This window comes from Fusarium fujikuroi, chromosome FFUJ_chr02 (assembly GCF_900079805.1).
Source record: "Fusarium fujikuroi IMI 58289 draft genome, chromosome FFUJ_chr02".
NCBI classification, from domain to species: domain Eukaryota; kingdom Fungi; phylum Ascomycota; class Sordariomycetes; order Hypocreales; family Nectriaceae; genus Fusarium; species Fusarium fujikuroi.
Window position 1 is genome coordinate 2,374,881 of NC_036623.1, and position 14,235 is coordinate 2,389,115.

The following is a 14,235-nucleotide window of genomic DNA, read 5'->3' on the forward strand; positions in this document are numbered from 1 at the left end:
AGACCAACAGGTGGATCCGGTGATGCCCAGATCAGTCTTGCGATCAAGAAATGCAAGCCGTCGGCTATTTTACTGGAAGAGTGATCAGCCCCGTCGTCAATAGCACCCGACACATCGAGGCAGTTTGCGGTGTGACAAGTGAGCCTGGGGCTAGCTTGAGATGGTCTGATGTAACTCTGCCCAACTAGAGTTCATGTATCTGACCATCTCGTATGTCCATGTATTTCCACCTCTATTATAAACTCAGGATGTCGATACATAGAAGTAGGACCTTCTATGTATACCACTTGGTTTATAGACTTCTGACAAGGTTGGTCATATCTCGAACTTGTAGCGAACGGTTGGGAACAGTTAGAGATGAGGTCGCATAATAGGCCGCGGCGACCCTTTGAGAGGGATCAAGACCCCTGCAGAAGCGGGCCGCTCATTGCTACGGATTGGGGCGGGATTCCTGGTTGGTTTTGTGAAGAACTGACCAATGGTAGATAGAACGAGCGTTCCTGGCTAGGATGAGGCCAGTGTCACTTGCATTAGCCCCGAGTCATCAGACGAGGGTCTTTTGTATGTATGTGGGTGATATCGAGTTGAGCAAATCGTTGATGGTCCAACTGCAACTTTGATAGTTCGGCAGACCATTAGGATGTTCTCTACCTATCAATCGATGTGAGCCTGAACATGTGACATGCTTCATGCATGGACTACGAAGCAAACATGAATAGGTCTTTCCCATGTGCTTCTATTGGGTTGTGACTAGATGTGATTGAGATGATTGGGGAGCCCCGACTGGTGACCCCAAGCAAATAAGTAGAATAGTTTCCATTTTATTGATCAAAGAAAGTGTGATGGTCGGGAGGGAAAAATGTCTTGGCGTATATGATAATGATGAGGCTTCATTTTGGCGTGACTGTCGAACGAATCGCCTTGCAGGTCTGAGTCGAGATCACCGGAAGCTATTCAGGAAGTGATATGAATATTGACGGCCATTGTCCATAGAACCAATCTGGGCAGTCCCATGCATTAAAAACTGTGATGCCTAGTGTATTCATCAGCTCGTAGTACGCATTTGACGAAGCTAGTATCAACAGGCAGCTGTGATTCGCATCTCTCCACGTAAGTAATAACGCGGCCCATGAATGTTATCACAAACCGAACTCAACATTATTATCGGTCTGTGATAGTGTCGGATTAAAGTGAAGAGGACAATATGGCGGCGGTTAATCAGTGAGGCTTAGACAAGCCAGGAATAGTCGAGCCACAAGATACGGGACGAGAATTGGTTTACAAGGCACCTTTGCAACGTTACTGGCTGTTGATATTGGGCCTAAAATGGCCCATCAGGCGGTTGTTGATGCGGTTTGGCACTAAAAGCTCATGTTCTGGGCCCCTGGGGTGCTTGAGTGGAGATATATCCCGCGATGAGACGGCGACGGGGGCTATCATGAGCCAGTGGTGATGGAAGATGACTATCTATCGCAGGCATTGAATATTGTAGTATGTATGCATGAATTAAGCGTGGGCATTCCATACTGTATAGTTACAGTTGGTGAATTAGACGATGCTCCATAGGCGCAGTACAGAAGGTAAGCTCTGTGATGTCGGGTGGTCTCCAAAATCAGAAGGTGGCCCAGCTCAAAGTGCTTCCGCCCAAATTTAGCCGTCTCTAGAGCTACCTTTTTGTACATGCCACGGGTCTAGACTTTTATCCGTTTCATCAGCTGCGGCACTCCAGAGTAAACTGCGGTGTTTATTGCCCTCATCTGAATGTGACAAAACATTGTTCCTGGGCCTACCTCATGTCTTAGGTACCCTTACCGCGCTTCGACGGCCCCCTGGACCTATTTCGTCACCGCCGTACGCCAACTGGGCCTGACGGACCCCGCTCTCCATCAAACTCTCAACCACGACTCAACCTCGACTCAACTTAAACCAAGACACGTCTCTGTTCGTCCCTCACAATCTGCGTGGGACGATCTACTGTCGACTGGTGTGTCTTCTTGCAGCTTTCGCTGACAGATTTCCTCTTGACACCACCCTTGGACGGCCCCTGTCAACAGTGCATCCCAGCTGCACCTCCCTCGAGCTTATTTGGCTCTGCGGTCTCTCTAGCTCTTGGCCGGCTTGTACTGTAGCTGTCCCCGCTACCGCCCCCAAACCATCCTCTCACGATCCGCCTCTTACTCCCGTTCTTACCACGCACCTCGAATCGTATATAGATCGGGTCGCATTGCAAGCGGCCAGCCGGCTATCGTCGTCAATATCCAGGGACTTGATCTGTCTCTTCCTCAGCCTTGTCATTCCACCCGGCATCTCCTGCAACCCTTAGCTGCATCTGTGCGACCGCCAACTTGGAGCTCCAGCAGACATCTCCACGCTCAGCTGCATATTGGCCACATACCTTTCTTCTCCCTCACCTCGATCCGTAGTCCTATCCGATCGCGCCACTACGCTATTCGCCCTTTAGCTGTTGCCTGCCATGGCACAGTCTCCGATGATCTCGGTGCCCCTCAAGGCTACCAACGAGATTGACTGGATTGAGCCTCTGAAGGGCTATATCCGCGATACTTATGGCGATGATCCAGAACGCTATGCAGAGGAGTGTGCGACACTGAATCGATTGAGACAAGATGTGCGTGGCGCTGGAAAGGATAGCACTTCTGGACGAGATATGCTTTATCGCTACTATGGGCAGCTCGAGCTTCTTGACCTACGATTTCCTGTTGATGAGCAGCACATCAAGATATCCTTTACATGGTTCGTTTCCCCGAGGTCGAGTTCGACTGGATGGTGCGCTGCACCTTTTGACACCTGCTGATTTTCTGTAATCAGGTTCGACGCATTTACACACAAATCTACTGCGCAATATTCGCTCGCCTTCGAGAAAGCCTCTATCATATTCAACATCTCTGCTGTTCTCTCCTGTCACGCTGCTGCTCAAGACCGCGCCGAGGAGTCCGCCCTCAAGACTGCCTACCACAACTTTCAGGCTTCAGCTGGCATGTTCACTTACATCAACGAAAACTTCCTCCATGCGCCATCATCCGACCTTAGTAGAGAGACTGTCAAGGCACTGATTCATATCATGCTCGCACAGGCTCAGGAAGTATTCCTTGAAAAGCAAATTGCTGATAAGAAAAAGATTGGGTTGCTCGCAAAGTTGGCTGCTCAGGCTGGCTATCTATATGGCCAGGCCCTTGAAGGTGTTCAGGAAAATGTGAACAAGGCTATTTTTGAGAAAGTGTGGCTGTTAATGATACAGGTAGATTCACCCGTCGCCATTCAACATGGCTCATTCTTGATGTTGTATGTTCGCTAACAGCACCAGATCAAAACCAACCTGCTGAACTCTATGGCACAATACTATCAAGCATTAGCGGATGACGAGGCTAACCAGCACGGTATCGCTGCTGGAAGACTGCAAGTTGCCGAGGCCCAAGCAAAAGAAGCCGAGCGCATTGCTAGGAACTTTCCTAGCTCGGTTCCCATGAGCTCGAACCTGAGTGCCGACTGTGGAGGATTTCTTCAGGAAATTACGAAAAGACATCACTCGACAGTGCAAACTCAGCTGCAAAGTGCTTTGAGAGATAATGACTATGTGTACCATCAAGAAGTGCCCGCCGAGGCCAGCCTGGAAGCCGTCGCCAAGCTGCCAGCCGCGAAGCCAATTCCTGTCAGCGAGCTATATGCTGGTCAAGACATTCAACGAATCACTGGACCAGACCTTTTCGCTAAAATCGTGCCGTTTGCTGTTACGGAGTCTGCCAGCTTATATGATGAAGAGAAAGCCAAGCTTGTACGAGCTGAGGCAGAACGGGTGGAAACGGCCAATGATGAAATGGCAGCTAGCCTGGATTATTTGAGGCTGCCAGGAGCATTGCAAGTGCTCAAGGGTGGATTCGACCAGGATACCCTGCCTGACGAGGACTTCCGGCAGTGGTGCGCTGATGTTTCTGACCAAGACAACCCGGTAACCTTGTTCGATTCGCTCCGGTCCGAGAAGGATTCCATCCTCATGATCCTGGATAAGAGCACGAAGCAACTCGATATGGAGGAAGGTGTATGTGAAAAAATGCGATCCAAGTATGAAAACGACTGGACACAGCAGCCAAGCTCGAGACTCACAACGACATTACGGGGCGACATTCGCCATTACCGTGAGGCTTTGGATGAGGCATCAAGGAGTGACAACCAGCTAGCGGGTAAACTTCGACAGAACGAAATGGATTTTGATGAAATGCGACGGGCTGCTCAGTCAGGAGAAGTCGACCAGCTGTTTCAACGTGCCGTTGCACAAGCGCGAGCAAGGGGAAGTAACGCAACAAGCCCAGCTGGCATCGAGCCGAATCTTTTGGATGACGATTTTGAAGAGGGTCCTAGTGTTGTGGATCAGATCAACAGGGTTGAGGATATTCTCAAGAAACTCAACCTTATCAAGCGAGAACGAAACCAGGTGCTGAAGGATTTGAAGGAGAAGGTGAGTCAAGTCACTAGTACTCAATCAGAAGCCGGACTAATATTGCTAGGCCCACAACGACGATATTTCCCAGATTCTCATATTGAATAAGAAGTCTATATCTAATTATGAGACGCAGCTCTTTGAGCAAGAGCTGGAAAAGTTCCGGCCTCATCAAAACCGACTTTTGCAAGCCAATCACAAGCAGTCGGCTTTGATGAAGGAGCTCACGAACACGTTCAACAGATTATTGCAGGATAAGCGAGTTCAATCGGAACAGAGCAAATATGAGGCAATCCAGCGGCAGCGATCATCAGTCATCAACCGATATAAGCGCGCATACCAGGAATTCCTGGACCTTGTCGCAGGCTTACAGAGCGCCAAAAATTGGTATGCTGAGATGCGCGAGACAGTAGAGAGCTTGGAGAAGAACGTCGACAGCTTTGTCAACAACCGTAGATCTGAGGGCGCGCAGCTACTCAACCAAATTGAGCAGGAGCGGTCATCGAGCAAGAACTCGCAGGCCGAGATGGAGCGAGAGAGACTCAGGGGTCTCATGGACCGAATGTCGATAGACCCTTCCAAGTCATCGCCACAGCCTCAGACGCAAAATCGGCCAGCACCCCCCTCGCAGTATCAGCAGGGACAGAATCCTCGATATCCGCAAACCAATTACCAAGGCCAGTATCAGGCGCCGAACTCACCTCCGGTGCAGAAACAAACCCTGGCTCAACAAGCATACCAGAACTTTTCTCCGCCACCAACAACACAATCGTTCGGACCTCCTCCTATCAACACTTTCGTGCAGCCTACATATAATCCAAGTCAGTATGGACGTACACCTGGACCTACGTCGCCTCCCCCGAACCAAACGTCGTTCAACATCGGAGGCTACCGGGGCCCTGCATCACCGCCTCCTAACCAGACAACGTTCGGACAAACTCAATCATTTGGAGGATACGGAGCTTCAGCTACACCACAGACACAGGGAGGCTATGTGCCACCTGGATTCGTGCCACCTCCGCCACCTCCTGGGCCACCACCGCTTGGACCTCAACAGACATTTCATTATGGAAATCAGCCTAGCAGCGCGCACCCAAACAGTGCTTATCCACAGAGTGCGCATCCTCAATCAGCAGTCCCTCAGCAACAGCAGCAAAATGATCCCTGGGCAGGGCTGAATGCATGGAAGTAATTAGAAAGTGAAAGCGAGTCGTCGGGTTCAGGAGCTGGGGGTGACATAGTAGTAAACAGACGACTACTATGATTGCCGATGAATTTTGAGATACATTTGGCTATGATGCATTTGTCTGACCTAAAGAGAAGGGATATGGTGATGAAAGGAAAAGCAATTGTGTTCAGGCATTACAGCTACGAGAGCTGAGCGGAAGAATACGACATAACTAGAGAAGAATTGCCAAAAACATTTGTTTCATCTTATAAGGTTACCTGAGCTTAGACTCGCCACACTTTAAACCGAGGTTGTGGTTGCGGTGTAATGAGGCTAAAAAGCCCCCCCAGGCACCCCGCATGACTTTACCCCGATTGCCCGAGCTGTTTAACCCCAACTAAAATTGGGCGCTAGACTTGATGGTGCATGTTGGGAGTAATACAGGCAATTTTAGAGGCTGTTCAAGATGATTTATGGAGTCTTTCCCCGCAGAAGTGAACTGAGGTTACTGAGCTCGAACCGGGAGGTTGAACTTTCAGACCGGTCATGTCGCCGAACCGACTCGGCTTCGTTCCGCTACCCGTTATTCCCTGACTATCCGGTCTCCGTGTTCGGATTCTCAAGGGATTGTTTTTTGTACTTTTATTCTTCTTATACTCTTATCTTCTCATCCTCTCACTTCCATTTTACTCCTGAATCTTTTGGCCTTTGATTGCTTGACTTTGTCTCCCAAGATCTAGACGCAAGATATCCACATACAGGCTATACCCTGTCGATCAAGAGCCTATTTCGTCATTCATCCTCGGGCAAAAGGCAACGCGCTCCTCTTTTTTCCTTCAGTTGATGCAGGTTTCTTGCAACAAACAACAAATCGAATACTGTCAAAATGGTGTTGAAAGGCGGCGAGGTTGCTGAGCACAACAGCGCAAAGTCGTGCTGGGTTATCGTTCACGTATGGGCCCCATGAATAGAGTTGCGACTTACCGACTTTTACTGACTTGAATGCGATAGGGTAAAGCATATGATGTGACAGAATTTCTGCCAGGTATGATACGCTCAAAAAAAGTGAACATCGGATAAGACTTACGACTTGCAGAACACCCTGGAGGTCAAAAGATCATTCTCAAATACGCTGTAGGTCTTACCCTTTACTGAACATCACTCATCTACTAACACGTGCCAGGGTAAAGATGCTACCGAAGAATATGAACCAATCCATCCTCCCGACACCCTCGACAAGTATCTTGATGCCTCCAAGCATCTCGGCCCTGTCGATATGGGCACCGTTCAGCAGGAGAAGAAAGAGGTAGACCCAGAGGAAGAGGAACGCCTGCAGCGCATTGAGCAGAAGCCTCTTCTGTCGCAATGCTATAACCTCTTCGATTTTGAGGCTGTCGCTCGGCGTGTGATGTCAAAGACTGCATGGGGATACTACTCCAGCGCTGCCGACGATGAGATTGTAAGTTTTCCTTGCACAACTACTCAGCAAGTTATCTAAATGTGAATAGACAATGCGGGAGAACCACAGCGCGTTCCATCGCATCTGGTTTCGTCCTCAAATCCTCGTCGACGTGGAAAACATCGACTTCTCAACCACCATGCTCGGCACAAAAACAGACATTCCCGTTTATGTGACTGCCACAGCCCTCGGTAAACTTGGTAACCCAGAGGGTGAAGTCGTCCTCACCCGCGCCGCAGCAAAGCACAACATCATTCAGATGATACCTACTCTTGCATCCTGCTCCTTTGACGAGATTGTGGACGCAAAAGCAGGCGATCAGATCCAGTGGCTGCAGCTCTACGTCAACAAGGACCGTGCTATCACTAAGAAGATCGTGCAGCATGCTGAGAAGCGTGGTTGCAAGGGTCTCTTCATCACCGTTGATGCGCCCCAGCTGGGACGTCGCGAGAAGGATATGAGATCTAAGTTTACCGATCCTGGTTCCCACGTCCAAGAGGGCACAGACACGGATAACAGCCAAGGTGCTGCGCGCGCTATCTCGACGTTCATTGACCCTGCACTGAGCTGGAAGGACATTGCCTGGTTCCAAAGTATTACATCCATGCCTATTATCCTCAAGGGTGTCCAGCGCGTCGAAGATGTCCTCAAGGCTATTGACTACGGCTGCCAGGGCGTTGTTCTCTCCAACCACGGAGGTCGTCAGCTTGAGTTTGCCCGGTCCGCCATTGAGGTTCTTGCCGAGACAATGCCTGTTCTCCGCGAGCGCGGTCTCGAGAACAAGATTGAGATTTTCATCGATGGCGGAATCCGTCGTGGAACTGATATCCTCAAGGCTCTCTGCCTAGGTGCTCGTGGCGTCGGTATCGGACGACCTTTCCTTTACGCCATGAGTGCTTATGGTGAGGCTGGTGTTGTACGAGCTATGCAGCTGCTGAAGGATGAGCTGGAAATGAACATGCGCCTCATTGGTGCTAGCAAGATCGAGGATTTGCATCCCGGTATGCTTGACCTGCGAAGTCTGTTCCAGCATTCTGCTGTACCATCGGATAATCTTTCATCTACTGTGTATGATCCTTTGTCTGTGCCTGCTCAGAGGCCCAAGGCTGGACCTAAGCAGGACACCCCCAAAGCGAAACTCTAGACAGAGCTGTGCTTGATGAGACTTGTTATTTGTTAATTTGTCGTGGCCTTGGATGTAGAGAGGTTTAGATACACGAGTTCTTTATAGCGTCGGAACTTTTTATAAAATTAAGGATAAATTTCAACATCGCTATGCAACCAATGCTAATTTGACTCAATGCTATTCACAAATCTATGACCCTCCATAGTACCGTGCTCTTACAATCCTCTCATAAATTCTTGCAAAGACATTGGTTTTCTCACAGCGTTATTCAATCCTTCATGATACGTCACCCACACCTTGCGCTCCTTTTCGTCCTGCTTAGCTTGCTGCTCGGGAGTATTCTTTGTCATCTCAGCTAGCGGCCGCGCCTCTATGATTCGGCCGAAGAAATCACGCTTGATGAGTGTAGTCTCCTGAAATGATGCTTCGAGTGCATGTTTCTTGGAAGCCATAATCTTGTCTGTGCTGAGGTGTTCAGCGTGTCCAAGTGGGTTGCCTGCTTTGAAGCGGGACTGTCGAGCGCGAGCTTCCCGTTCCACTAATGTTCGCTTCAGTTCTTGGTCGAGAACTTGACGAACAGCATATCGTGTAGGTGCTGCCGAGGGTAGAAGAAGTGATGCAGCTGTTTCGAACGTGGCCAGAACATCAAGATCCCTGTAGTAATGTTAGTTGTGTTCACCCGTTCGAGGTAGAGAGTGACTTACGGTTCCATGCGATACACATATTGTGGTGTCCGATTGGTGAGCGACTCACTCTCAATTCTTCCCTTCTGCAGCTCGATACCAACATCGGCAAGAACATCAGCTGCACGTTTGACCATGGCACGTTCGCTTTCCCTGCGTACGCTAGCCGTGGATCCTTGACTACCACCCACCACAACGGGCTTGACGTCCGGAGAGACAATACGTGCAAGATAAGGGAGGAACTCGGCGGCAACATCTTCAGCGCTGCGGAACGAACGCATCAGTGTCGGTGGGAGCTGTCCCTGCAAAGCCTGGAGCTGAGTCCTATTCTGACGCTCTGCTTCGAAAGCTTGGTAGTCAGCTCGAGAACCAGAGAATGGCAGTGGATGCGCAGAGTTATCCTCCGCATCACCACCCCAGCGGCGATCGTAGCCCATGCTGGGAAGATAGCGCTTGGGGGATGCGAAAAGGTGATGGCAAGCTAGAACGGGCTGGCTGAGGTATTGTGCCAATTCCCACTCCTGGCTAGCATAAAGCCGTGACTGACATGTGTCGTGGAAGTGCAGCCATTCGTATGCTTGATTAGGCTTGGTAAGGTACAGATCATCGTTGAACTCGCGATTTGGGTATTCGGTAAAAACTTCCGTCATGATATGGCTGATTTCGCCGCTTGTATCAATCATTTGCCGAAGTCTTTCCATGGCATGCTTCTTTTGATACTCGCCGAAACCCAGCTCAGCCTGCGGTTGCTCATGCTGTGTTTTGGATTGAGACAGATCCATTGCTTGCTTTGGAAAGCCGCCTCCTTCTTGGAAGAGGCGTGCAACAATGTCCTTGACACCACCTCGGCCAAGACCTCGAGCACCACCAGCGCCGCTGGTTAGGTCTTGAAGGACATTGCGCTCCAGCCATTGCCGCGTGAGAGGGCCTTTTCCTTTCAGATTTGATGCGCGAAATCGTCCCGCTACCCATTCACCAACGACCATGACACCTCGGAGGTCACCCTCCACTGTGCTCTCAGCTCCTCGTCTAGCGTCAATGCCGCTCGTCATACCCCAGGCCGCCTCACACAACTTTCGTGCAGCGTCTTTCTCGCAAGGGATACCTTCCTTTTCAAAAATATTCTTGAGCCTGGTAACCACCGACTCCATAGTGGGTTTGCCAACGTGAATAATCTCAGCCAAATTGGAATGCCGGAGTGGTCGAAGCGCTGGCGCGTAAACATCATTACAAATGAGAATCAGGGGCCGGAGCAGTCGAAAGTCGTCACCCTTCTTCTTCTTTCGCCCATAATTTTCTGTGGTGGCACCTGACGCATTCTTCTGGTCCAGGAGAACAAGATCTATCAGTGCTTTGACAAAACCACCTTCACCTGACCCCCCTGAACCAGATACAACGCCATCCACTTCATCCACCACGACACATGCTGGTTTAGCCAATTTCGGAGGGCCGTCTCCGTCCTTGCGGTTACTGACAGTTTTGACACTCTCTGTTCCCAAGCTTGTGCGGATACGATTTTTGACGACATCGCGACTTCGGTCATCACTGGCGTTGATTTCCATAACCTCGTAGCCTGCTTGTCTCGCACACACGTGTGCCAACGTTGTCTTTCCCAGTCCCGGAGGTCCTGTGAGCAGCAAGATCTTTCTATGAGGCTTTTCCTCCTCTTCTGGTTGCTGAGCACCTGGTCGTCTGGCTATCACAGGTCTTGACTTTGCTGCTCCGGGGAACACCACGGGGTCCCACTTTTTCAACCATCCCAATACCCTTCTGTTGGTATTATCGTTACCACACAGATCCATAAAGCTCCTTGCTCGGTATTTCTCCGTCCATAAGCGAGTTCTTTTGGGCTTTTTGCTGTTCGACAGCCGTGGCTCGACCGATTGAACAGGCACATTGGGCCTTTGCGGCTGCGTTTGTTTCTGACTTGCGATCTCTGCAGATGCAGCGCTCATGAGATTATGAATATCAACGCCGTAGTAGCTTCGTTTCGCTCGTCCTTCTTTCGTTTTCGATCGAGCTGCGATCATGGACTCATATGTTGGCGCACAGTTGGCCCTTCGCTCCTTGATTGTGACGGATTTACCGTTGCATGTTGTTGCCTTGAAAGATTGCGGCACAAGATTACTGAAAATCGGCGTGGTGAAGATTGGTCTTTGGCTCAGTCGTGTTGGTTCTTGAGCTCGCACATTGGGAGTGTTTGGGGGTTCTTCCTCATCAACTAGATCAATAGTTGTTGTTTGGTCTTGTGCGATGGTATCTGAAGGCTTCTCTCGTGGATCCTCGGTCATTAGACGTTTCGCCACACGAGCAGAGTCAGTAGGTTCGCCATTGCTGTCCGAATCGGAATCGTCGTCCTCAACAAGGAATGGACCTCGAGCTTTCGGTTTAGGAGGGCTATGATCGTGGGGTTTGGCTCGTTTGGCCGGCGGTGGAGAGTGAGGTAAAGTGATAGGTGACGACGCTGAAAGCATTGTGGATGGACTTTCCAGAGTATTAGAAGTAAAATATCCTTAACCCTGAAAGATTTGGAAAATGGTGGTGTTGCTTGTGGGACTCATGAATTCCTTTGGGATGTCTCTGAGCTAGGGACGCGTCGTGTTTAATTGAGTCGCGTCCTGCGTGTAAGTCAGTGAGGACCCACATATTCTCATCTTCTCCAGCTGACATAAGCGAGTGAATTTGAATTGAACCACAGCCGGGCCCACGAGATAATCCGGTGGTCCAGCTGAATGGATGCCAAAAATTTGGCTCTTAACGACAATCACGACGAGCCAGTTCCCAGCACCGTGGGCCTCAATCTGCCAATATGCGTCGGCCTACGAAATACTATAGTCTGACGAGACCGGTATGCTCAACTTTTGGTCCCAATTGTCCCGGGCTGGCTGTGCCACCCCGCAGGAGGTGAATTTTGCCTTGCTAACCGACACACCATATAGAAACTCAGGCAATCATGGAACAAGTACAATCTGTTTAACATCGCCCGTGCAGCTGGTCGGGAGCCCCAAGTCAACAGTCGAGCAACATTTTTCCAGCAGAAATGGGCAGCCAAATCGAAAACCCGAGGTTATCACGGCGAGCATGTTTCCGAGAAGAAGTGGGTGCGGCTCTTTTCAAGACGTCTTCAATCCGCTGTCGATCTTCCTCCCGAATACCTAGCCGCCAACGATGGTGCCGAGCAGGCGGCTGGTCGTGGTTCAGGTCTGACGACATCCAATGTGACCGCCGAGACATACTCCAGAGTTCCCAAAGGCAGCACAACAGTCCGAAGTCCTTCTCATCCTGCTCAGCGAGGCCGAGCTTTTGGAAATGTGAATGATATGCTCTCAGAGCATTTCCAGAACATGACACCTTATATGCAAATGACATTCGCCCCATTGGAGCGAAGGTTGGATACCGCCGTCTTCCGGGCCATGTTTGCCAGCAGTGTACGACAAGCTCGTCAATTTATCATTCACGGAGCTGTCAAGGTGAACGGCAAGAAGGTCTGTTTTAATAGAAAACTTCCATCACGGATTGCTCTAACATTTGACAGATGGTCCATCCATCGTACGCATTGAATCCTGGTGATATGTTTCAAGTTGAGGTTGAGAAAGTTCTATATGGCACTGGAGAGCAAAAGACAGCTGAGTATACAACTATGGAAAGTCGTGAGAAGGAGATGCTCGACCAACAAGAAGAGTCAGTCAGAAAGCATGGGCTGAAGAAGCAATCCAAGGTTCTCGATGCTGTTGCTAAGGAAGGAGAAGAAGCTGAGTCTGCTGATGCAAAGGCTCTTGGAAAAAACGCGCGCAGGCGTGTTGAGCGAGAGGTGCAGCTACACCGTGTCAAAAACCTCCGAACAACCGCCAGAGAGATTCTCAAGGGTGATATGAGAAACCTTTCTGCTAAGCAGAAGAAAGATTTACGACTATTCCGCGACACTGCCCAGCGTTTCCTGTCTCTTCCCGAGGCTCGTGAACTTGACGCACGAGACCTCCTCCATCAGATTCAGGCTCAGATCACAAAGCTTGAGTCTGTCGATACCTTCCGAAAGGCTGACTCAACACTGGCTAAAGCAGCCAATGCTGAAGCTTCAGCTGAAGCATCGGCCGAGGAGTCTGCTGAACCACAAACTGAGAAATCAGTTTCTAAATTAAGTAAGGAGGAAAGAGAGGCGAAGAAGTTGCAATTCAAGAACAACGTCCTTGAGAAAGGTCTGGAGGGCATCACGAATAAGGCAGATCGCGACCGGGCTATGAATATTTTGGCCACTGAGAACTTGACCCATGAGGAGACCCGCCGCCTCATCAACATTCTCAGAAACGACTCCGAGAACCCTATCGATCCCTCTAAACCCTATGTTACTCCCTGGCGTCCTCGCCCATTCATGTCTGCCTTTGCCTTCATCCCCCGCTACCTTGAGGTTAACCCCAACATCTGTGCTGCGGTCTACCTGCGTCATCCTGTCGCAAGAAAGGGTATGGCTGAGGTGCCTACGCCTTTCAGCTATTTGACCAACCAGCTGGCCCACAACTGGTACTTGGGACGAGGTTAATGAAAATAAACATGCGGTTTTGGAATTGGGAAGAAATTTGACTAGGCGGATGGGATGCCTGTGTAATATACCACCTTCTAGAGTGTACGGTAGACAACCGGATGTACCTTGTATGTATCACCACCGTTAAAAGCATGACAAGTCTGGATAGCATATTGTTTTCCTGCCGTTAAACAGTGTTGAGTGCGCAAGTCCACACGTATTACTACTTCTACGAAATTATGATTTGGGTTCTTGTACAAAGTAGGTAGCTGGTGATGTCAGTTTTGGGAGCATGGAAAAGAAATGGGCCGTAGGTAATTGATAAGGTTTGGAACAATCACATATAATCTCCGTAACATGAGAGAAGTCTCCGCGCCTCATCTGCTGTACAACACGGGCTGACGGGTATCGGTACACGGGCCGGCAACTTGGCCGGTAAATGGCCTAAGGAGTCATCAAGCGGATATTAGATTCCCAATCTCAAGCCACCAATGATGGCGGGCTTATTGGTGCAAAGGACGGCAGCTTTGACGTTACTGTTGGTGGCTGGATTTATACTGGTTTAAAGTTTGGAGGTTATCTTGGACCATGCTTTAACAAAGGGATTGTCAGGGGCTTGATACGGCTGCTCTCTGTGCTTTCTAGTCAACCGGTCACACTGAGATATGATAAGAAGTTAACTGAGAGAACAAGTGCGTATGTTTTTGGGTACAACTAGTCTGAACAAACAAGTCAAAGCGCGTGCCTCGAGCTGATAAAGGTGCAGCTGAGCCGACAGTCCACTTGATTGGACATGCAGTACAAGGCAGTACAAAGCCAACTCGTTT

At 49.8% G+C, this 14,235-nt stretch overlaps 4 protein-coding genes; 3 read left to right on the forward strand and 1 right to left on the reverse strand.

Annotated features, from left to right (window-relative positions):
- Positions 1-2,488: 2,488 nt before the first annotated feature.
- On the forward strand, positions 2,489-5,645 carry FFUJ_04571 (related to protein BRO1, required for normal response to nutrient limitation; the record flags this gene model as incomplete). XM_023572127.1 has 4 exons in its annotated part: positions 2,489-2,751; positions 2,827-3,256; positions 3,323-4,471; positions 4,521-5,645. The coding sequence occupies 4 exons, from the start codon at positions 2,489-2,491 to the stop codon at positions 5,643-5,645; spliced, it is 2,967 nt and encodes a 988-aa protein (XP_023426312.1).
- An 862-nt stretch (positions 5,646-6,507) lies between these two features.
- Positions 6,508-8,224, forward strand: FFUJ_04570 (probable L-lactate dehydrogenase (cytochrome); the record flags this gene model as incomplete). XM_023572128.1 has 5 exons in its annotated part: positions 6,508-6,573; positions 6,633-6,666; positions 6,718-6,755; positions 6,805-7,080; positions 7,130-8,224. The coding sequence occupies 5 exons, from the start codon at positions 6,508-6,510 to the stop codon at positions 8,222-8,224; spliced, it is 1,509 nt and encodes a 502-aa protein (XP_023426313.1).
- Positions 8,225-8,421: 197 nt separating this feature from the next.
- Positions 8,422-11,363, reverse strand: FFUJ_04569 (related to protein CTF18; the record flags this gene model as incomplete). XM_023572130.1 has 2 exons in its annotated part: positions 8,422-8,860; positions 8,926-11,363. The coding sequence occupies 2 exons, from the start codon at positions 11,361-11,363 to the stop codon at positions 8,422-8,424; spliced, it is 2,877 nt and encodes a 958-aa protein (XP_023426314.1).
- A 335-nt stretch (positions 11,364-11,698) lies between these two features.
- Positions 11,699-13,426, forward strand: FFUJ_04568 (related to NAM9-mitochondrial ribosomal protein, small subunit; the record flags this gene model as incomplete). XM_023572131.1 has 3 exons in its annotated part: positions 11,699-11,737; positions 11,829-12,374; positions 12,425-13,426. The coding sequence occupies 3 exons, from the start codon at positions 11,699-11,701 to the stop codon at positions 13,424-13,426; spliced, it is 1,587 nt and encodes a 528-aa protein (XP_023426315.1).
- Between the last annotated feature and the right edge of the window lie 809 nt (positions 13,427-14,235).